General features: G+C 39.2%; 1 protein-coding gene across 1 annotated transcript in view; it reads left to right on the top strand.

Moving 5' to 3' along the window:
• The window catches only part of LOC135507175 (interferon-induced very large GTPase 1-like), a 59,222-nt gene extending 34,019 nt beyond the window's left edge, over positions 1 to 25,203 (top strand). Inside the window, exons 4-12 of the mRNA XM_064926762.1 lie at positions 744 to 1,013; positions 4,943 to 5,212; positions 6,941 to 7,210; positions 8,411 to 8,680; positions 9,851 to 9,916; positions 17,629 to 17,684; positions 17,912 to 18,001; positions 18,917 to 19,001; positions 19,376 to 25,203. Coding sequence (XP_064782834.1) covers positions 744 to 1,013; positions 4,943 to 5,212; positions 6,941 to 7,210; positions 8,411 to 8,680; positions 9,851 to 9,916; positions 17,629 to 17,684; positions 17,912 to 18,001; positions 18,917 to 19,001; positions 19,376 to 24,060 — 6,062 coding nt within the window. The 3' untranslated portion in view covers positions 24,061 to 25,203. The remainder of the gene's footprint in view (positions 1 to 743; positions 1,014 to 4,942; positions 5,213 to 6,940; positions 7,211 to 8,410; positions 8,681 to 9,850; positions 9,917 to 17,628; positions 17,685 to 17,911; positions 18,002 to 18,916; positions 19,002 to 19,375) is intronic.
• Positions 25,204 to 25,407: the final 204 nt, after the last annotated feature.

The following is a 25,407-nucleotide window of genomic DNA, read 5'->3' on the forward strand; positions in this document are numbered from 1 at the left end:
GCCCCCTTTAAGAATGGAGCACCCTTGGTCATGTGCAGTGTTGTTCTATGTTATTCTGGTACTAACTAATTTTAGTAAATGTGAAGCTCTAGTTCACTTGTATTTGGAGTCTTTCTCATTATATAAATAACTAATAAGAGCTCAGACACAACAAGAAGGAGAGGAGGTCTTCATAGAAGATCATATGAAATCCCAGTACATAGTGTCTATAATACCGTAATAAGCTCACATAATTCCTGTCACAAACTCCAAATTGCAAACAGTTTTCAAGAGTTGGATATTCATTTCCCATTGAGCAAACACTTTCTATATGAACAGCATAAATATAAATCCATTTATTTCAGCGTTTTTTGCAACCGCAGACCACATTTGTTTTATTGACATTAGTCAACAACATTCATAGATGCAACGGTTGATGTCGTTTTTTTGTGTTCTACTTGAAGCCCTGGTTGTCCTGAAAAGAAAATGGTTAAACACTTCATGTTTAGCCTAAATATAAGGGCTGGACATGCAAACAGGTGAAAGTCAATTAAATGAAAATACATATTTTGCTGGGTTCTATGGACTGATAGGGTTAAGTTTATCCAAAGTACAGTGTAAAACACTTGTTATTGTGGAGAGTATTTATTATTACAATGTATATATTTTCCCCATGGTGGCAACACTCGAGCAGTGGCATAGTGAAGTTGCTAAATGTATGTAGCGGGAACCTTTCATTTATTCATTAATCTGTTTTCCCTTAGTACTTCCTGCTCCAGACCAGCTGATTGTTGACTCAGTGGACACCACATCAGCTGCTGTTAGCTGGAACCAGCCACCAGGATTGGACCAAACCCAACATCATTACCAGATCTCCTACCACTGTCCAGGGACAGAACCACACATCACTACCACATCTTCACACAGCATCAATCTCTCTGACCTGCAATGTGGTACTCAGTACTCTGTCACTGTCTGCACTGTGCTGGAAAATGGAAAGCAAAGTCAACTGGTGTCAACAACCCTCACCACAAGTAAGGGATTACATTACTTCAGTATTATCTTTGATGTCAAAGTTTACTAAACATTAACTAGTTATCAAAATGACTCTAAATCATTTCAAATCAAATGTTATTGGTCACATACACATGGTTAGCAGATCTTAATGCGGGTGTAGCAAAATGCTTGTGCTTGTAGTTCCGACAATGCAGTAATATCTAACAAGTAATCTAACACATTCACAGCAACTGCTTTATACACACAAATGTAAAGGGATGAATAAGAACATGCGCATATAAATATAGGGATGGGCGATGGCCGTGCGGCATAGCCAAGATGCAGTAGATGGTATAGAGCAGTATATACATATGAGATGAGTAATGTAGGATATGAAAACATTATTAAAGTGCCTTTATTTAAAGTGACTAGTGATACCTTTATTAAGTGAATTTATTAAAGTGGCCAGAGATTTGAGTCTGTATGTTGACTCAGCCTCTCTATGTAATTGATTGCTGTTTAACAGTCTGTTGGCCTTGAGATAGAAGCTGTTTTTCAGTCTCTTGGTCCCAGCTTTGATGCACCTGTACTTACCTCACCTTCTGGATGATAGGGGGGTGAACAGGCAGTGGCTTGGGTGGTTGTTGTCCTTGATGATCTTTTTGGCCTTCCTGTGACATCGGGTGCGGAAGGTGTCCTGGAGGGCAGGTAGTTTGCCCCCGATGATGCGTTGTGCAGACCGCACTACCCTCTGGAGAGCCTTATGGTTGAGGGCGGTCCAGTTGCCTTACCAGGCGGTGATACAGCCCGACAGGATGCTCTCGATTGTGCATCTGTAAAAGTTTGTGAGTGTTTTAGGTGACAAGCCAAATTTATTCCGCCTCCTGAGGTTGAAGAGGCGCTGTTGTGCCTTCTTCACCATGCTGTCTGTGTGGGTGAACCATTTCACTTTGTCTGCGATGTGTACGCCGAGGAACCTAAAACGCTCCACCTTCTCCACTACTGTCCCATCGATGGGGTGCTCCCTCTGCTGTTCCCTGAGGTCCACGATCATCTCCTTTGTTTTGCTGACATTGAGTGAGAGGTTATTTTCCTAACACCACACTCCAAGGGCCCTCATGTCCTCCCTGTAAGCCATCTCGTCGTTGTTAGTAATCAAGCCTACCACTGTTGTGTCGTCTGCAAACTTGATATTTGAGTTGGAAGCGTGCATGGCCAAGCAGTCATGGTTGAACAGGGAGTACAGGACAGGGCTGAGAATGCACCCATGTGGGGCCCCAGTGTTGAGGACTATTCATAGTAGATGTTTCAGTATGAGATGTAAAGGTACAGTATCTTCCCTGATGAGAAATATATGATGGTAAAATCTCCAGTTCTCACAATGCAGTTTGATACTGACATGTATTTTCTTTAAAAAATATATATATACAGTGGGGAGAACAGTTTTGAAACACTGCCGATTTTGCAGGTTTCCCTACTTACAAAGCATGTAGAGGTCTGTTATGTTTATCATAGGTATAGTTCAACTGTGAGAGACAGAATCTAAAACAAAAATCCAGAAAATCACATTGTATTATTTTTTTTTGTAATTAATTTGCATTTTATTGCATGACATACGTATTTGATCACCTACCAACCAGTAAGAATTCCGGCTCTCACAGACCTGCTAGTTTTTCTTTAAGAAGCCCTCCTGTTCTCCACTCATTACCTGTATTAACTACACCTGTTTTAACTCAATACCTGTATAAAAGACACCTGTCCACACACTCAATCAAACAGACTCCAACCTCTCCACAATGGCCAAGACCAGGAGCTGTGTAAGGACATCAGGGATAAAATTGTAGACCTGCACAAGGCTGGGATGGGCTACAGGACAATAGGCAAGCAGCTTGGTGAAAAGGCAATAACTGTTGGCGCAATTATTAGAAAATGGAAGAAGTTCAAGATGATGGTCAATCACACTCGGTCTGGGGCTCCATGCAAGATCTCACCTCGTGGGGCATCAATGATCACGAGGAAGATGAGGGATCAGCCCAGAACTACATGGCAGGACCTGGTCAATGACATGAAGAGAGCTGGGACCACAGTCTCAAAGAAAACCATTAGTAACACACTACGCCATCATGGATTAAAATCCTGCAGCGCAAGCAAGGTCCCCCTGCTCAAGCCAGCGCATGTCCAGGCCCGTCTGAAGTGTGCCAATGACCATCTGAATGATCCAGAGGAGGAATTGGAGAAGGTCATGTGGTCTGATGAGACAAAAATAGAGCTTTTTGGTCTAAACTCCACTCGCCGTGTTTGGAGGAAGAAGAAGGATGAGTACAACCCCAAGAACACAATCCCAACAGTGAAGCATGGAGGTGGAAACATCATTCTTTGGGGATGCTTTTCTGCAAAGGGGACAGGATGACTGCACCGTATTGAGGGTAGGATGGATGGGGCCATGTATCGCGAGATCTTGGCCAACAACCTCCTTCCCTCAGTAAGAGCATTAAAGATGGGTCGTGGCTGGGTTTTCCAGCATGGCAACGACCCGAAACACACAGCCAGGGCAACTAAGGAGTGGCTCCGTAAGAAGCATCTCAAGGTCCTGGAGTGGCCTAGCCAGCGACAGCCCTGAAATCTGAAATCTGAAGGATCTGGAGAAGGTCTGTATGGAGGAGTGGGCCAAAATCCCTGCTGCAGTGTGTGCAAACCTGGTCAAGAACTACAGGAAACATATGATCTCTGTAATTGCAAACAAAGGTTTCTGTACCAAATATTAAGTTCTGCTTTTCTGATGTATCAAATACTTATGTCATGCAATAGAATGCAAATTAATTACTTAAAAGTCATACAATGTGATTTTCTGGATTTTTTGTTTTAGATTCTGTCTCTCACAGTTGAAGTGTACCTATGATAAAAATGACAGACCTCAAGATGCTTTGCAAGTAGTAAAACCAGCAGTGTATCAAATACTTGTTCTCCCCACTGTATATATATATATATCTGAGTTCAATGTTTCTTCTACTGTTGTGAGCCATTATGTCAAGGACTTGGTGTCCCTCTGCTCACTTTAACCCAAAAAGTCCCAACTTCATACAGGCCTGATTTAGTACTTTTAAAGCCTTTTAACTATTGTGTTCAGACGTCTGTGTTGTACCATTGGATTTATCTATTTCTTCTGCATCCGTTGGTATCAACCAGTGTTTGTGAGACAAGGGTGGATCACGAAGGATCCTGGTGCTGGGTCTTTTTTCAGAAACATCTTTTGAGTCCGAATGGTTTGAGCTTCAAACAATGACACACTATCTATGAAAAGCTGAGACTCACACGAACATTCACAAATAACATGTTTTGATTTATGATGCTCACAAGCTAAACAAGAGTTGTTAGTTGGAGAGGAGGTCTTCATAGAAGATCATAGGAAATCCCAGGACATAGTGTCTATAATACTGTAATAAGCTCACATAGTTGCTGTCACAAACTCCAAATTCGACACAGTTGTCACTGAAGAGTTGGATATTAATTTCCCATTGAGCAAACACTTTCTGTACACACAGCATAAATATAAATCCATTTATATCAGGGTTTTTGGCTACCGCAGACCACATTTATTGTATTGACATTTGTCAACAACACTAATGGATGCAACGGTTTATGGCGTTTTTTTGTGTTCTACTTGAAGCCCTGGTTGTCCTGAAAAGAAAATAGTTAAACACTTATTTTTGAGGCTAAATATAAGGGCTGGACATGCAAACAAGTGAAAGTCAATTAAATGAAAATACATATTTTGCTGGGTTCTATGGACTGATAGGGTTAAGTTTATCCAAAGTACAGTGTAAAACACTTGTTATTGTGGAGAGTATTTATTATTACAATGTATATATTTTCCCCATGGTGGCAACACTCGAGCAGTGGCATAGTGAAGTTGCTAAATGTATGTAGCGGGAACCTTTCATTTATTCATTAATCTGTTTTCCCTTAGTACTTCCTGCTCCAGACCAGCTGATTGTTGACTCAGTGGACACCACATCAGCTGCTGTTAGCTGGAACCAGCCACCAGGATTGGACCAAACCCAACATCATTACCAGATCTCCTACCACTGTCCAGGGACAGAACCACACATCACTACCACATCTTCACACAGCATCAATCTCTCTGACCTGCAATGTGGTACTCAGTACTCTGTCACTGTCTGCACTGTGCTGGAAAATGGAAAGCAAAGTCAACTGTCATCAACAACCCTCACAACAAGTAAGGGATTACATTACTTCAGTATTATCTTTGATGTCAAAGTTTACTAAACATTAACTAGTTATCAAAATGACTCTATAAACTAATCATAGTAGATGTATCAATATGGGATGTAAAGGTACAGTATCTTCCCTGATGAGAAATATATGATGGTAAAATCTCCAGTTCTCGCAAAGCAGTTTGGTGCTGAAATGAATTTAAATAATAATATCTGAGTTCAATGTTTATTCCACTCCTGTGAGTCATTATGCCAAGGACTTGCTGTGCCTCTGCTTGCTTTAACCCAATGAGTCCCAACGTCACACCGACGTGATTTAGTACTTTTAAACCCTTGTAACCATTGTGTACAGATTCTTGGTTGTACCATTGGATTTGTCTATTTCTTCTGCATTCGTCAAGCTCTCCTGGCTGAAAGTGGAGGAGAGATTGACTTCATCACTACTTTTATTTATGAAATGTATTGACATGTTGAATGCACCATATTGTCTGTCTAAACTACTGGCACACAGCTCGGATACACATGCATACCCCACAAGACATTCCACAAGAGGTCTCTTCACAGTCCCCAAGTCCAGAACAGCACACAGTAGTACATAGAGTCATGACTACATGGAACTCTATTCCACATCAAGTAACTGATGCAAGCAGTGAAATTAGATTTACAAATCAGATTTAAAAAACTCCTCATGGAATAGCGGGGACTGTGGAGCAACACAAACATTGGCACAGACACACGCACACACACACATAATAACATATGCACTATACATACACATGGATTTAGTGCTGTAGATTTATGGCAGTGGTGGAGTTGGGGCCTAAAGGCACACAGTGTGTTGTGAAAACTGTGAATGTATTGTCATGTTTTCATATTTGTATAAACCGCCTTAATTTTGCTGGACCCCAGGAAGAGTAGCTGCTGCCTTGGAAGGAACTAATGGGAATCCATAATAAATACAAATACAAAGCTTAACAAGAGTTGTTAGAAGGTGAGGAGGTATTCAAAGAATACTGTAGGAAATTCCAAGACATATTTTCTATATTAATGTAATAAGCTCACATAGTTGCTGTCATAAAATCCAAATTCCACACAGTTGTCACCTGAAGAATTGGATATTCATTTCCCATTGAGAAAACACTTTCTGCACGAACAACATGAATATAAATCAATTTATATCAGGGTTTTTTGCTGACGCAGTCCACATTTTTTGTATTGACATTTGTCAACAAGACGCATGCAACGATTTATGTCATTTTTAAGTGCTCTACTTGTAGCCCAATTTGTCCTAAAATGAAAAAGGTTCAAACATAATTTTTGAGGCTAAATATAAAGGCTGGACATGCAAACAAGTGAAAGTCAATTAAATGAACAGCCACAATTTGCTGGGTTCTCTGGACTGATAGGGTTAAATTTATCCAAAGTACAGTGTAAAACACTAGTGATTGTGGAGAGTATTTATAATTACAGCATTTTTTTTGTTTGTTCTTTTGCCATGGTGTCAAAAATGTAGCAGTGGCACAGTGAAGCTGTGTCGGAAACCTTTCTTTTTGTTTTCTCATGACAAACCAAACCTCTGTTGTTTGACTTCTGCTCTAGCTTATTTCTACCCATATCTATAGGAATTACATGCAGGCCTTTTCTATTTTTCAACTACTATCCTACTTCTCCTCATGCAGTTTAATTCTGGAGTTAAACTGTAGCCCTGACAGTAATGTATTTTCCCTTAGTACTTCCTGCTCCAGACCAGCAGAATGTTGACTCAGTTGACACCACATCAGCTGCTGTTAGCTGGAACCAGCCACCAGGATTGGACCAAACCCAACATCATTACCAGATCTCCTACCACTCTCCAGGCACAGAACCACACATCATTACCACATCTTCACTCAGCATCACTCTTTCTAACCTGCAAGGTGGTACTCAGTATTTTGTCAATGTCTGCACTCTGATGGGAAATAGAAAGCAAAGTCAACTGGCGTCAACAACCCTCACCAAAAGTAAGGAATAACCTACAGATGAATTCTCTGTTGTCAAGGTTTATTAAACCTTAACTAGTTTTCAAAATGACTATAAATGAATCATAGTAGATGTATCAATATGGGATGTAAAGGTGCAGTATCTTCCCGGATGAGAAATATATGATGGTAAATTCTCCAGTTCTCGCAAAGCAGTTTGGTGCTGAAATGAATTAAAATAATAATAATTATAATATCTTAGTTCAATGTTTATTCCACTCCTGTGAGTCATTATGCCAAGGACTTGCTGTGCCTCTGCTTGCTTTAACCCAATGAGTCCCAACGTCACACCTGCCAGATTTAGTACTTTTAAACCCTTTTAACCATTGTGTACAGACTTCTGAGTTGAACCATAGGATTTGTCTATTTGTTCTGCGTCCTTTGGTATCAACCAGTGTTAGTGAGACAAGGGTTGATCACGAAGGATCCTGGCGCTGGTTCTTTTTTCAGAAACGTCTGTTGAGTCCGAATGGTTTGAGCTACAAATAATGAACCGCTATCTATGAAAAGCTGAGACTCTCACGAACACTCACAAGTAACATGTCTTGCTCTATGACACTCACAAGCTAAACATGAGTTGTTAGAAGGTGAGGTCTTCATAGAAGATCACAGGACATCCCAATATATAGTGTCTATAATACTGTAATAAGCTCACAGATTTGCTGACACAAACTCCAAATTCCACACAGTTGTCACTGACAAATTGGATATTAATTTCACATTGTGCAAACACTTTCTGTACAAACAGCATAAATATAAATCAATTTATTTCAAGTGTTATTGCTACTGCAGCCACATTCCTTTTATTGACATGTGTCAACAACACTCAGATGCAACGGTTGATGTCGTTTTTTTGTGTTCTACTTGAAGCCCTGGTTGTCCTGAAAAGAAAATGATTAAACACTTATTTTTGAGGCTAAATATAACGGTTGGACATGCAAACAAGTGAAAGTCAATTAAATGAAAAGCCACATTTTCCTTGGTTCTCAGGATTGATAATGTGTTAAGTTTATCCAAAGTACAGTGAAAAACACTTGTTATTGTGGAGAGTATTTATAATTACAGCATTGTTTTATTTGTATTTTTTTGCCTTGGTGGCAACAATTGAGCAGTGGCACTGTGAAGTTGCTAAATACATTTAACGGAAACCTTTAATTTATTAATGAATGCATTTTCCCTTAGTACCTCCTGATCCAGACCAGCTGACTGTTGACTCAGTGGACACCACATCAGCTGCTGTTAGCTGGAACCAGCCACCAGGATTGGACCAAACCCAACATCATTACCAGATCTCCTACCACTGTCCAGGGACAGAACCACACATCACTACCACATCTTCACCCAGCATCACTCTCTCTGACCTGAAACCTGCTACTGAATACTCAGTCACTGTCTGCACTGTGCTGGAAAATGGAAAGCAAAGTAAACTGTCAACAACAACCCTCACCACAAGTAAGGGATTACATTACTTAAGTATTATCTCTGGTGTCAATGTTTATTAAATCGTAACTAGTTATTAAAATGACTATAATCATAATTAATGTGTTGGCATGAGATGTAAAGGTACAATATCTTCACTGATGAGAGAAATATGATGGTGAATTTTTCAAATCTCATAATGCTGTAAAACAAACTTTATATAAAATATCTAAATTCATGCTTCTTTTTTTGCGCAACGTCAAACATTTTGCTGCTGCTCATCTTTGATACTATCTTACCATAGCACAATCACTTCATTTTTGCTACTTTCTGTTGTGTAGTTTATTGTTTTAGCTTTTTTCTTCCCTAATGAAAAAAACACATATTTTAAACCAGCCTTTAATACTTTTGAACTACTATTCTACTTTTCCTCATGTTCTATATTTCTAGAGTTTAACCAACTATTTATTAGCTCGAAACCAAGATAGCCCACAGCTTGCTGTTTCAAATGGGAACAAATTAGCCATAGTGAGCAGAACAAGCAAGGAGGTGGGCAGAACCAAGCATGAGCTAGCGAGATCCTATTGGCGCGTTCTAGCTGCATTTGCATATTTCCTTTAGGGAACGCCTACTCTGTGGAGTGCGCTTGTGCAATAACCAATTTCGCCTTTGCCCTCCTAAACAACACTTATTTTTCTTTGGCAAAGGGTAAAGTCTACAAAATGTATTCTACTCTGTTCAGAACAGATTGTAGTTTGGGAACAGAAAACTGTATTGAGATCAAATGTTTATCAATGACAAAATTTGCAGAATGTCACGCAAAATCTATCTTATTTCAACTTGTCCACCACTTTCTCTCACTACCATATTTGGTGAGTGGAAACGCCAAGCAGACGCTTCACATTCATACATCCGGTGAAAATATCTGTCCCATTGTTCTATCTGTGGTAAACTGTATCACTGACAATAATGTATTATCCCTTAGTGAGTAAGGAAGTACTCTACCTAAGTATTATGTCTGGTGTCACTGTTCATTCAACTTTAACTAGACAAAATGACTATGACATAATCATAATGTACAGCTGTGGCCAAAAATGTTGGCAAATTTGCACTTTTTCAAATAATGCACAATTTCTTCCATAAAACTGTTGAAATTAAAAATGATTTTGGTATCCACATATGCATGTCTTTGGTTTTGTAAAGGTCTTCGTCTTCCTCGTCTGACGAAGAGGAGTAGTAGGAAGGATCGGAGGACCAAAATGCAGAGTGGTATGTATCCATCATGTATTTTAATAGGAATGAATACGGAAATACAAAAAAACAAGATAATCAAAATGAAAAACGAAAAGTCCCGAATGGTGCAAACACTGAAACGGAAAAAATCATCCACGACACACAGGAGGGAAAATGCTACCTTCTAAACTCTGCTCAATGGGACGGTTGAGCTAACGCAGGCTAATGCGATTATCATGAGGTTGTAGGTAACAAGAACATTTCCCAGGACATAGACAAATCTGATATTGGCAGAAAGCAAACTTCTTAACCTGTTGCGTCGCGCAATCCCGGATCCGGGATTCTATTTATAGCCTCAAGCTCATTAGCATAACGCAACGTTAACTATTCATGAAAATCGCAAATGAAATGAAATAAATATATTTGCTCTCAAGCTTAGACTTTTGTTAACAACACTGTCATCTCAGATTTTCAAAATATGCTTTTCAACCATAGCTAAACAAGCATTTGTGTAAGAGTATTGATTGCTAACATAGCTATAAGCCTAGAATTCAGCCAGCAACATTTTCACAAAAACAAGAAAATCATTCAAATAAAATCATGTACCTTTGAAGAACTTCAGATGTTTTCAATGAGGAGACTCTCAGTTAGATAGCAAATGTTCAGTTGTTAAAAAAAATGTTATTTGTGTAGGACAAATCGCTCCGTTTTGTTCACGTTTGGCTATGAAAAAAACCTGTATACAGTTATAGCCTCAAGCTCATTAGCATAATGTAACGTTAACGATTTCTGAAAATCGCAAATAAAATGAAAATAATGCGCCTGCTCTCAAGCTTAGCCTCTTCTTAACAACACTGTCATCTCAGATTTTCAAAATATGCTTTTGAACCATAGCTATTCACTAATTTGTGTAAGAGTATGCTAAGCTAGCTTAGCATTTTGAGTAGCATTTAGCACGCAACATTTTCACAAAAACCAGATAACCAAATAAATAAAATCATTTACCTTTGAAGAGCTTCGGATGTTTTCAATGAGGAGACTCTCAGTTACATAGCAAATGTGCAGGTTTTCCTGAAAGAATCTTTGTGTAGGAGAAATCGTTCCGTTTTGTACATCACATTTTGGCTACCGAAATGAACCGAAAATTCAGTCACCAACAACGTCAAACTTTTTCCGAATTAACTCCATAATATTGACCGAAACATGGCAAACGTTGTTTGGAATCAATCCTCAAGGTGTTTTTTCACATATCTCTTCATTGATATATCGTTCGTGGAAGCCTGCTTTCTTCTCTGAATTCCATGGAAAAATACTTGCAGCTGAGTTTTGCGCACCAATTTCGGCGCAGGACACCGGGCGGACACCTGGTAAATGTGGTCTCTTATGGTCAATCTTCCAATGATATGCCTACAAATACGTCACAATGCTGCAGACACCTTGGGGAAACGACAGAAAGGACAGGCTCATTCCTCTCGCATTCACAGCCATATAAGGAGACAATGGAAAACGGAGTCTCAAAAATCCTGCTGATTTCCTGGATGCCGTTTCATCTTGGTTTTGCCTGTAGCTCACGTTCTAGGGCACGCACAGAGAATATCTTTGCAGTTCTGGAAACGTCAGAGTGGTTTCTTTCCATAGCTATCAACTATATGCATAGTCGAGCATCTTTTTGTGACAAAATATTGCGCTTAAAACGGGCACGTCTTTTTATCCAAAAATGATATAGCGCCCCTAGAGTTTCAAGAGGTTAAGGCTAGGCGTCCCGCTAGAGGGACACCTGTCGAAAGCATCCGGTGAAAATGGAGGGCGCACAATTCAAATAAATAATCGTAATATAAACATTTATGAACATACAAATATCTTATATCGGTTAAAAGCTTAAATTCTTGTTAAAACCTCTTAAAGCTAGCGGCAGAATTTTCACTTTTGGATAAATAGCGTGCCCAATTTCAACTTCCTGCTACTCATGCCAAGAATATAAGATATGCATATTATTCATAGATTTGGATAAAAAAACACTGAAGTTTCTAAAACTGTTTGAATCATGTCTGTGAGTATAACATAACTTATGTACCAGGCAGAACCCCGAGGACTAACTGTTCAGAATTATTCTTTATTTTTTCCCATCTCTCTTCCCTATTGCCCATCTCTCTTCCCCATCTCTCTTCCCTTCTATTGTCTTTGCCATTGGTCATTTAATAGAAATATACTTTCCGTACCAACATTTTCAACACGATGTCGCCAGTGTTTGGAATATGGCTGAGGTTATTTCTTTGTCTTAGCAGGAAGTAGGCCAACTCGGAACGGGGGAACCTTTTGTGAGTTGCACAAGACGTCATGAGCAGAGTTATTTCTTTTCGTTCATGTATTGAATACAGATTGCCCCGTCTACAATTTGATTGATTATTAACGTTTAAAAATACCGTTGTAATACAAAAGTAGTTTGAAATATTTTTGCAAAGTTTATAGGCAAATTTTGAAATATTTTGTAGTGACGTTGCGTTTTTCGAAGCAGTTTTTTTATGGATCAAACGGGCTTTATAAATGGACATTTTCGAAATATATGGACGGAATTAATCGTACAAAAGGACCAATTGTGATGTTTATGGGACATATTGGAGTGCCAACAAAAGAAGCTAGTCAAAGGTAATGCATATTTTATATTTTATGTCAGCGTTTTGTGTAGCGCCTGCCAAGCTAGCTCTTTTGTCTACTACTGGTGCAGATTGGTGCATGCTATCAGATAATAGCTTCTTATGCTTTCGCCAAAAATCATTTTTAAAATCTGACATGTTGGCTGGATTCGCAACGAGTGTAGCATTACTTGAGTATCTTTCATATGTGATTTAATGGAAGTTTGAATTTTATATCATTTTATTTGAATCTGGCAATCTGCATTTCCACTGGCAATTGGCCAGTTGAGACGCTAAGGTTCCCAGCTACAACATGAATGGACGTTTTGTTAGATAAAATCCTTCTTTATATCCCAAAAAGTCAGTTTAGTTGGCGCATTGATTTCAGTAATCAACTCATTCAACTTGCAGAGAAAGGAATCCAAAAAGCTACCACTGAACTGTTCAAACAAGTCAAACTACGTTTCTATTAAATCCTTAATCCTCTGAGCCGACATACAGATTTTCCACCAGGACTCTTTCTTCCAAAACTCCAAATTCTTCCTAGTTTTGGAAGAAACAAGCCTGAAACAATGAACAAAGACTGTTGACATCTAGTGGAAGCCATAGGAATTGCAATCTGGGATCTAGAATTGCATAGGACCCATAGCTAAGAGCCTGGGACCTTTCTTTAGATTTTTCGCCTGCCATATCAATTGTGTTATAGTCTCATGCATTATTTTAACATTTCTACAAACTTCAAAGAGTTTTCTATTCAATGCTACCAATTATATGCAAATCCTGGTTTGTGGGCCTGTTTAACAGGTAGTTTACTTTGGGCACGTCAGTCAGGCGGAAATTCAGAAAAATAGACCCTAGACTGAAGAAGATTTATAAAATGCTTGTTAATCTAACTGCACTGTCCAATTTACAGTAGCTATTAAAGTGAACCAATACCATGCTATTGTTTGAGCAGAGTGCACCGTTTTAAACATGAAAAGTTATGAATAAACAAATTAGGCACATTTGGGCAGTCTTGATACAATGTTTTGAACAGAAATGCAATGGTTCACTGGATCAGTCTAACACTTTGCATATACACTGCAAAATCTAAACTGCAACTGGGCTGGAATAATACATTATGGCCCTTCTCTTGCATTTCAAAGATACAAAAGAAGTTATTTTTCTTTGTATTATCCTTCACCAGATCTAATGTGTTATATACTCCTACATTCCTTTCACATATCCACAAACGTCAGCGTGTTTCCTTTCAAATGGTACCAAGAATATGCATATCCTTGCCTCAGGGCCTGAGCTACAGGCAGTTAGATTTGGTTATGTCGTTTTAGATGAAAATTTAAAAAAAAGGTGTGAATCCTTTTAAGAAGTGCAGCATATGTCATTAATTTTTCACATGCAAATATCACTTTTCGGTAGTGCTCAGTGCATGTCTTTCAGAGAGCATCATTTACTTTTAAACTTGAAGCAATGAGCCCAAACAGTCCTCCAAGACTGTTATATATAAAATATATATATATATATATATATATATATTTTTTTTTAAATATATATATAGATATTTTTTTTTTAAATATATATATTTATGTTTATATATATATATATATTAAAATCCAAGCCACCTTACCCGCAGGAGGCCTTTTGCATTTTGGTAGGCTGTCATTGTAAATAAGTACTTGTTCTGCCTTGCCTAATTAAATAATAACAAAAAAATGAATTAGCATCTGCTTCGTCTGACCACCTTTTAATTTATTTATCGAGTCACTGGTGCTACCTGCTTACATTTGTTCTTGTCGATAGGAATCGGGAGGATAGAACTATGGTCAGATTTACCAAATGGATGGTGAGAGAGAGCTTTGTACGCGTCTTTGTGTGTGGAGTAAAGGTGGTCTAGAGTTCTTTTCCATCTGGTTGCACATTTAACATGCTGATAGAAATGTAAGATTGATTTAAGTTTCCCTGCATTAATGTCCCGGTTACTAGGAGCGCCACCTCTGGTTGAGCATTTTCTTGTTTGCTTATGGCGGAATAAAAGCTCATTGAGTGCGGTCTTAGTGCAGAATCAGTCTGTGGTGGTATGTAGACAGCTATGAAAAATACAGATGAAAACTCTCTTGGTAGATAGTGTGGTCTACAACTTATCATGAGATACTCTACCTCAAGCGAGCAAAACCTCGAGATTTCCTTAGATATTGTGCACCAGCTGTTATATACAAAAATACATAGTGCGCCGCCCCTTGTCTTACCAGATGCTGCTGTTCTATCCTGCTGATACAGCATATGACCAGCCAGCTGTATGTTGAAAGTGTCATCGTTCAGCCACGACTCCGTGAAGCTTTAGATATTACAGTTTTGAATGTCCTGTTGGTAGTTTAATCTTCCGCGTAGGTCATCGATTTTATATTCCAAAGGTTGCATGTTTGTCAGCAGAATGGAAGGAAGTGGGGGTTTATTTGATCGCCTACGAATTCACAGCCCGCCCTCCGGCCCCTTTTTTACCACCTTCCCTTCACGCAAATTACTGGGATTTGGGCCTGTTGCTGGGAAATCAGTTGTTCATTCACGTCGGGCTTGTCAGACTCATTAAAGGAAAAAAAATATTCTTCCAATTCTTGGTGAGTAATCGCAGTTCTGATGTCCATAAGTTATTTTTGGTCAAACGAGACGGTAGCAGCAACATTATGTACAAAATAAGTAAAAAAATAAGTTACAAACAACGCATAGAAACAAACAAAAACACTATTGGTTAGGGATATGTAAAACCTCAGCCTTCTTCTCCGGCGTCGTCTTGAAAAAAAAGTTATGGAGACATCAACGTGTCAACAACAACGGAATCTACAGCAAATGCAGCATATGGGATACATTTTTCACATGCAAATAGCACTTTTTGGTAGTGCTCAAAGCATGCCATACAGAGAATAGCATTTATTTTTCAACTGGAGGCAAGGACCCCAATCAGTCCTCCATGACAACAAAATCCTAAACAACAGAATGTGCTAATTAGGCCTTCGTTTTTTGGGTTATGCTCAGGTTAAACAATTTGGCTAATCTATGTTTCCATTTTTCAAGGTCCCATTCTTGCAGATCAAGGGGTTTTTACATAATTGTAATGACTGGAACTGGACTGTTTGACATTTGTTTTTATATAGCCAAATCATATTATTATCTGTAGTAGAAAGAAACGGCTGAAAAGAAGCCTACATAACCAACCCATAAAGTAAAATGCAACATCCATTTATTGCCAGCTATGTAAACGTATTGATTTATCTTACATGTGGTTACATTTGTAATATTCATTTTTGTGTTCTTCTAATGCTTCTTAAGCAGGTTGATGTTTATTGGGATGAATCTTGTCCTTCAGGTTGACATTTATTGGGATGAATCTTGTCCTTCAGGTTGACATTTATTGGGATGAATCTTGTCCTTCAGGTTGACATTTATTGGGATGAATCTTGTTCTTCAGGTTGACATTTATTGGGATGAATCTTGTCCTTCAGGTTGACATTTATTGGGATGAATCTTGTCCTTCAGGTTGACATTTATTGGGATGAATCTTGTCCTTCAGGTTGACATTTATTGGGATGAATCTTGTTCTTCAGGTTGACATTTATTGGGATGAATCTTGCCCTTGAGGAAGAACTAAGTTATTTCCTCTAGATGGGCCAACTGCAAAGTCAAAATTGGCTACATTGTAAAAAAATTTTTTTGTTGTTCTTAATTTATGGTTAGGATTATGCATAAGGGTGTGATTAAGGTTAGGGGTAACGTAAACATTTTGATTATATCACTTTGGGGCTGTGCCAGCTTATTACTTTCGCCTTAAGCGGCGCAGGTTATCTCAAGGGAATGGAAAGTAATCCGATTACGTTACTGAGTTTGGGGTAATCCAAAAGTTACAGGTAACTAGCAACTGTAACTGATTTAATTTATAAAGTAACTTACCCACCCTTGGATCTCAGCCCATTGATATCCTTTGTCTCCACTTATGGAATGCCCTTTTCAATTCAAACCACAGGTTTTCAAGTCCGGAGTCTGAGATGGCCATTGTAAAATGTTGATTTTTGTGGCCAATTAATAATTTATTTGTGGATTTTAATGTGTACTTGTGATTATTGTCTTGCTGGGACATCCACATGAAGATGTCCTGGTACTGGGTAAAGTTCATGACGCCGTTGACCTTAACAAGGGCCAGTGGAAGAAATATTGTCCCATGACACAAAAGATCCAACACCATATTTTACAGTAGGATTGGGTTATTTTCTGCTCATAGAATCTAAGTTCAATGGCAAACCCACCACTGGTGTGGCCAAAGAGCTCTAGTTGTATTGGAAACAATGCTTTGGTCAAATTACATGAAAATAGAGCTATTTTGCCACGCACACCATTGGTGGGTTTAGCATCAATGAGAACACATAAGCAGAAAAGAACCCAATTGATAAGGAAATGTGTTTTAATAAATGATTAGAATGTTACAGTCCTGAAACCACAGGTCTGATACCATGTGATTGTATGAAATTAATTTGAATCATTAGATTATTATAATACATGTGTGTAAGTGTTAGACTCATTCGATGATTATATAATACGGTGTGTGGTTTTAGTCAGAATCAACGTTTTGGGAACAATGTGTCTAGTGTTTTGAGAACAGACTATCTGTCTGAGCCAGATCCGGGGAGACCTTGGCTGGCACACTTCCCAGTCCCAGGTCTCTCCCTATCTTAGGGGAAGACACTATTCCCATGTACTCCCCTAGGCTCTATTGGCGGGCGGGTTTGATGGTTGGTGTGGAAGTATGTGTCGCTATAAATTGAAGGTCTTGTACTGTACCCGGGAGAACGTTCCCGTGAATAAACATTTAACTTTGGTCGACTGGGCCTCTGTCTGTTTTCTTTTCTATCAGTATCTTACAAATCCTGATATAACAGACTAAGGTTAACTTAATTGAATTGGTAAATGAACAGGAGTATAGAACTCTCCTGACACCAATACATACTGTAAAATGACTTACTTAGTGGTAAGCTAGAGTCATAAACACAGTTTCACTGATCTCACTGCATCTCCCTTCTGCATCTGAGATAGTGCCATCACTACAGTACTATATATCAACCTCCATTCCAGGTGCAGCAGAGGAGGTATTGGGGAAACCCGTTGGCAAGAAGGAGGAGGAAGAGAGGGTAAGACACACTTTTACATCCTCAGTGGTCATGCTGATCGTGTTTCTGTAATGTGAGATGTTCCATTTCAAGGTCAAAGCTAAATGTGATAAGACGTTGAGTACCAGCTTGTGTTTGTTGTAATATACATTTTAAATATAAGCTATGTAAAGTGAATGAAAATAAAACTCTAATTGTAACTGTATGGATCTAGTGACATCATTCATTTGTGTATTATTGACCCAAAGCCCCATCCAGAGATTCCAGCTGCATCCCTTTACAAACCAGAAATGGTCTTGGAAGAGAAGATGCACCAGAAAAAACAGGAAGAACTGAAGGTGGGTGATGACTCGGGTTATGCCAAGTAGGTTACTGTGAAAATTTGTCCTGCCATAAAAGATAGCAACCACTGTTGTGCTGTTATTATACGTGATCTTGCTCCTAATGAAGTCTTTTGGGCGAGTTGTTGAATTTTATAGAGCTACACTTGGAAAAAGTTGAAAAGTTTATTGTGACCGTTTGGTGATGTTATGGCTGCTGTTTCAACATGGTTATACTGTACCTTCAAATATTATGTTGAAATGGGAACTAAGGGGACATTTTTATGTTAAAAGTGTAAAGTTACTATTGCCGTGGAATATTCTAATCAAGTGAGAGAGACTTTGTCATTTCTTCAAACAATCATATTTTTTTCTATATTGATTAATTATTGTAATAATGAAACTAGTCAACCCAACACTCTTGACTGTTGGGCTGAGAGTTTAACCTTTACAGAATAAGGCTGTTTCTTATGTAGCTGATACTAATAATGGTTAGTCATGGCTGGTTCCACCCCTCCCATACAGACCAAGGGGCATCATAAGGCACTCTGCGTTCATCTTGTAATTATCTGTACGGGGGGGGGGGGGGGTGTTGTATTGTCTGGGTTAAACTCACAACATCCTGTCTATGCAGTCCTATCTATGTAATTGTCTTTGTGAATATTATTGTTTACCATCAATATCAAATAAATCAGGTAAATACATAACTGTTCTCTCACATTATCGTTTTCCAAACATACCACCTACACAAAGGTAACATTGGCAATATAAAGAAGATAGGTATCACAACAGGACAATGTTAGCCGTAACTAGGAATCAATGTGCCCTAATTCTAAATGGAAGATATTGTGCTTTATCCTCAACTGACCAGAATTCTAGATTCAATGTCATAATATATTAAACATGTTCACTTATGAATTCAACTTTTTATAGAATATTGAAGAGGTAGAGCCACTGCCAAAAACCACAGATGAGTTGAAGCCAAAGAAGGAGGGGTCCCCAGAAGAAACAACCCAAGGTACCACAATACTTCACTTTCAATGGCATATGATTTGGTAACACTTTGTTATAAAAAAGTATTAATTAATAAGCATTTATAAACTATTAAAGCATTTTGAGGAATGTTTTACATGGGTGAAATGTTCTAGCCTTTATACACATTCATAATCAGGACAAGTATATGTTAGCATTGCAAATGAGTGTTTTCATTCATTCACATATAAATGTTTGCTTCCATTTCTATGAGTGTTGTGTCACAGAGACGCTTTGCCTTTGCTTACTTTAACTTCATCCAAAGTACAGTGTAAAACACCGGTTAGTGTGCTTTTCTGCTACACGTTGAGGAGGAAATGGTATTTGTAATCGTGGCTCTCTTTTCATTTCTATCTTCAGGATCCTGTCTCATGGAGCTGTTGTCAAAGACTGGACTAGAAGATCATTATGAAAACAAGCTGACGTTAAGTACTGTCCTTGAGATAAATGCTAATACTACATCAGATGAACCCCTTACCACTATGCAGTCACTTCCAGGGGCCTTCCTGAAGAAGTTAATGATGACAAATGTGAATGCAAGGAGTGTTAAATGTCTGACCACTGACCAGGAGTTTTCCTATTATGGAGTAGACAACCTGGACACTGACTCTGATAACAGCAACGTCATTAATCCACTGGACCTGATAACTGCCCTGTTTCTGTGTTCAGATGGTTTCCTGCAGCAGGAGATGGTCCAGAAAATGTCCATGTGTCAGTTTGCTGTTCCTCTGCTGCTGCCCAACTGTGACACAAAACAAAGCACTTTGATGCTGTGGGCCTTGAGGGACATAGTGAGGAAATTTAGACCCTCTTCCCAAATGGCCACAAATGCTTTTGTGGAGGAGAGAATAGTTCTCTCTGATATTCCCATGGTGTCCTTTGTTAGGTTAGGACAAAGCAGCTTGTCCAAGTCTCAGATTTTGAACAAGTTGCTTAGTAACCCTCAACAGTACCATGATACATTTGTTCATCATGATATGGAATGTGGCGATGTCTCTCGGCAAATCTCAGATGGTCTGGTTGAAATCAGCTGGTACTTTCCATGTGGGAACAGAAACATAGACATGTTCACTAAGCCTGTGGCGGTGGCCAATCTCAGAGGAGACATCAGGTCCTTTAAAACACAGTTCTCCTTTCTGTGTCAAACATCAGCTGCAGTTTACATTTTCATTGATGATTTTGAGGCAGATTTCAAGGTTTTGGAAGCAGAAATCACAAAAGCAGAGATATTTCTGGTTGTCAACTCTCAGAGAAAAACATTCAGGGTGGACACATTGAAGAAAATGATCACGAATTACAGTATCAACCCAACAAATGTGATTGTGAAGAAGAAGCAGAATGATGCAGAATTTGTCAAAACCCTGCAGTCATCTGTGGGTGACATCATCGAAAAAAGTAAAAACAGATTGACAATTGAAAACATGGCTGACGTGGCTCATCAGCTGGGGATTCTGGTTGATGAAGACGGTGAGTGTCAGAGTGCCAGGAAGAAGGCAAAAGAAATCACCAGTAACTTCAAAGACACAATGAATTTCAAACATGAACAGCTACCCTTACAAGGAACAATCTGGAAAGAGCTTTCCCAGTTGGAGAAAGAGATGTGTAGACTGAGAAAAGCAGGAGATAAAGACATTGAACACTACAAGAGCTCTCTGAAGAAGAAGGAGAAAGAGCTGAGAGAGAAGCAATATACATTTGACATGTCAGATTCAATGGCAAGCTTCATTTTAGGATTGTCAAGTTCAGGAGCTGAGCGTTCCTATTTCCTCAGATGGATGCGGATAAATCTGGACAATCTGTCACGTCAGAACCTGTCTGGATTGCGGGACCGGTACAAAGATCTTTGCCAACATTCTCCGGAGAAAAAAGACGACATTAAAGATTTGGATAAGCAATTATCTGACTGTTCCTTGGGACTTGAACACTTCCTGCGTGAGTTGGGCCAGTTATATGAAGCTTCCTGCTCCCTTCCTGAAAGTAGCCTACAAAGAAAACAGATGGAGCATCTCCCTGGATTGTGTGCTCAGATGCTGTTGGATGGTTTCCCCGTTGAGCTTGTGGATGGAGATGCATCAAATATCCCTCTAAAATGGATATCAGCTGTTCTGACTCAGCTTCATACTCTTGTCCAATCCAACAGCAAGATCCGGGTGGTCACAGTTTTAGGGGTCCAAAGCACAGGGAAGTCCACTCTCCTCAACACCATGTTTGGGGTCCAGTTTGCTGTCAGCAGTGGAAGATGCACCAGAGGGGCCTTCATGCTGCTGATTAAAGTCAACAAAGAACTCAAGGAGGAACTGAAATGTGACTTCATCATGATTATTGATACGGAGGGGTTGAAATCACCAGAGTTGGCTCAACTAGATGATAGCCATGAACATGACAATGAACTGGCCACACTGGTAATAGGACTCAGTGATGTCACTATCATCAACATCGCCATGGAGAACTCCACAGAGATGAAAGACATTCTTCAGATTGTTGTTCATGCTTTTATCAGGATGAAGGAAGTGGGGAAGAAGCCGATATGTCATTTTGTGCATCAGAATGTGTCAGACATGTCTGCTCATGACAACAACATGAGGGACAGGAAGAAGTTGTTGGAACAGTTGAATGAAATGACCCAGGCAGCAGCCAGAATGGAGAAGAAGGAGAATATCACCAAGTTCACTGATGTGATGGAGTATGATCCAGACACAAGCAGCTGCTACATCCCAGGACTGTGGCATGGGACTCCCCCTATGGCTCCAGTCAATGCAGGATACAGTGAGGCAGCATGCGGCTTCAAGAAGACCTTAATTAAAGATTTCATAAAATGCCAGAGAAATGATGACTTGACACATTTCCTGAAGTGGACACAAAGCTTGTGGAAGTCTGTGAAATTTGAGAAATTCATCTTTAGTTTCAGAAACAGCTTGGTTGCGGATGCATATTCCAAATTGTGCTCTGAGTACAATGGTTGGGAATGGGCCTTCCAGAAGGAGATGTACAACTGGATGATTGGTGCTGAAACAAAAATTAACAATATTGGCATGACAGATAAAAATCTTGGGCAGTCCATAGGAAATGTGCTAAATGAATTGATGGCAGAGGCATCTGAGAAACTGTCATTGGGAGAAAAGGAAATCCAAGACAATCTGGTGAAATACTTTGAAAATCAAGATGGCCATGTCAATCTGGTGGAAAAATACAAGGAGGACTTTGTGTCCAGTGCCAAAACACTGAGACGAGAGACAGAAAACACAGTGAGAAACAAACTTCAAGGAGCTGTTGAAATCAAAGAGGGAATGGCAGAACTGGACAACATCAAGAGTTCTCAGGCAAGTACAATGGAAAAGAAGGTTCTAGATTTGCTTCAGAATTGTAGACAGAAAAAATCTGTTCTTTCAGATAAGGCCCTCAGTAAAGAGTTTGAAAACATGTGGAGTAAAACTCTGTCTGAGATAAATTTCAAAGGACTTCCTAAGCGAGATGTTTCCCAAGATGCCTTTATCATGTTGAGAGGAAATCTGTCAACAAGGGGCAGTCATGTCAACAGTCTGTTGGTTGGAACCAGACTGGTGGATTGTGGGAAGGCAGCCTTTGTTGTGGAATCAGGGGGGTTGTGGGAGAAGACTAAAGGCTTTGTGGTGCACAGGGATCATGACCATCACAGGAAAAAGCTGCAAGACTTCTGTAATGACATCATAACACAGTGTCAGGACTTTATAAGACAGAAGGTGGAGCACAAAACAGATTATCATGACACTAACATCAAAGAACTTCTTAACAAGATTGATGAAACATTGCAGCAACAAAAGAAAATGAAAGTCGGTGATGAATGTGAGGTTAATCTGAAGCTACACATCTGTGGCATAGCAGCAAGACAGTTCCAAAAGATGCATGATGATTTCATTGCACTCAATGACCCAAGGAAGTGTCTGGAACAGTCAAAGGACAACTACTATACTGACTTCATGAACTTGTTCCATGAGCGAGACCAGTGCCAAAAGAAAGCTGAGGACTTCGCAAAGCTCTGTTTGCGGCCAGCTGTACAGGACTATGTGACCAAAAGGATTGGTCCTGATGTGGTTGATGAAGTGGTGACCGGTGAAGGGTCAGAGGATTACAGCACAAGAACGGCTTTCCAGTTCTCCATTTTAAAAGAACTCCTGACTGATGAAAATTATGAGAAATATAGCGATTACATACACTTTTATAAAACATTTGTGAAGCAGTGGTTATTTGATCAAATTGTCAAGCAACTCTCAAAAGAGAGGAGACTGCAGAAAATGGAGAATAAACATCTTTCAAATATAGTCCGGAAAATTACTGATAACATTTCAACTGTCAGTAAAGCATCTAGCACGGTAAACAACATTAAGACATTCATTGGGATAATTTGCAATATGTTGGGAGAGCATCTCGCCTTTCCCAAGGATGCTTTGGATTCCATTATGATTCTGAACACGAGCACAGCAAACACAGAACAGTTTGCTAAGTATCTCACAGAGTTTGTGAGGGAAATGGAGAAGTCACTGGCATCTGTTTATGACCGGAAAACTGACCTTAGATACATCACAAAAAGGCTCAGACTTCTGCCATTCAAGCCTCAGGACAAGATGTTCACCAGTCTGTTTGGCTGTGGGGAGGTATGTCCCTTCTGCAAAGCACCCTGTGAAGCAGGAGGTAAGGAGCATACCAAACACTTCACCTCCATTCATCGTCCAAAAGGGCTCAGTGGTTGGAGGAATAAGCAGTCAAATGTGTTATTAACTAACATATGCTCCTCCTCCGTGATAGGCAATGGGCTGTTCATTAATGATCTAACAGGAGATGATGGTCACCCTTACAAGAAGTACCAGACATACTATCCTGACTGGATCATAACTGGAGACACCAGTATTGAGGCTTCAGACTATTGGAAGTATGTGATGGCCATATTCAATGAGAGAATTGCTGAACGCACTGACTCACTTCCTGCCGATATCCCAGAGGACTGGAACATTTTAACAGCTGAGGATGCAATGAAGAGCTTGAAGGGCTCATTCAATGTGAGTGAATAGGGGAAATCTATAATGAGGCTCTGAATTGTAGGCCAAATATATTATTGGCCGTTAAAACATGTATTAAGTTGACAACCACAAATACCTCACACATGGTATATCACAGAATCAAAATATGAGGAGCCAGTTGTCTCAAACCAGAGTTTTGCAAAAACTGTGCATATCTGACAATACCGAATGCAATTTTGAAAATAACTGCAGCACAGAAAATAATATTTGCAAATACAATTCATAAACTATGACTTCTTGCTATTTACAGATCAGATGTTCTATAATGGAATAGCTTTCACTTTGAATATACACTGAGTATACCAAACATTAGGAACACCTTCCTAATATCGAGTTGCACCCCTTTCTTTTGCCCTCAGAACAGCCTCAATTCGTAGTGGTGTGGACTCTTCGAAAGCGTTCCACAGGGATGCTGGCCCATGTTGACTCAAATACTTCTCACAGTCGTGTCAAGTTGGCTAGTTGTCCTTTGTTTGCTGGATCATTCTTGATACACACGGAAAACTGTTGAGCATGAAAAACTCAGCAGGTTGCAGTTCTTGACATAAACCGGTGCACCTGGCACCTACTACCATACCCTGTTCAATGAAACACAAACAATCCATGTTTCAAAGGTTAAAAATCCATATTTAACCTGTCTCCTCTGCTTCATCTACACCGATTAAAGGATTCACCTGGTCAGTCTGTCATGGAAAGAGCAGTTGTCCACTCAGTGTATGAGAAAGGAATGCCAATATTCTTATCAGAGTAAAACAATAATTAGATGTAGATGTAGATGTAAGTAAACTGTTTTAAGCTATTTCTAAAATCATACAAAAAGTAAGAAAAGTATATCTCATAAATTAACAGAATACACAGGCCATATTGATGAGCTGGTCCTCCATTTCTCATTTTTAATTATAATAAATATATTTCTCTCCAATTATAATCTAGCCTATAGCTTGATATGCCTAAATCACTGATTAATGATTAGAAGGGCTGCGCGGTTTAGTAGTAAACTTTTGGCTTGGCTTTTGTTTCTGTTATTTTACATTTTCATCTTAATGTGATTTTTCTTGTTTAAAAAATCCATTTGTTGTTTCATATACAGGTGTTACACATTTATTATACTTTTAATTAAATGTTGTGCAAATTGTTATTTGTTTTTATTGAACCACACCTTAATAGGGATTTGTTCGCACACCTCATTGCTTTGAACACATTTGATTGGAGAAAGTGTAATTCATGATCAGTGCACAGCACTAATGCAACTTCATTAGTGCTCAGTTATTAAGTTACTAAGATTTAGTTTGTTGATGATTTTTATGTGTTGATAAGTGAGTAAAATTATTTTATTTT

The sequence above is a fragment of the Oncorhynchus masou genome, chromosome 20 (assembly GCF_036934945.1).
Source record: "Oncorhynchus masou masou isolate Uvic2021 chromosome 20, UVic_Omas_1.1, whole genome shotgun sequence".
Classification (NCBI taxonomy): domain Eukaryota; kingdom Metazoa; phylum Chordata; class Actinopteri; order Salmoniformes; family Salmonidae; genus Oncorhynchus; species Oncorhynchus masou.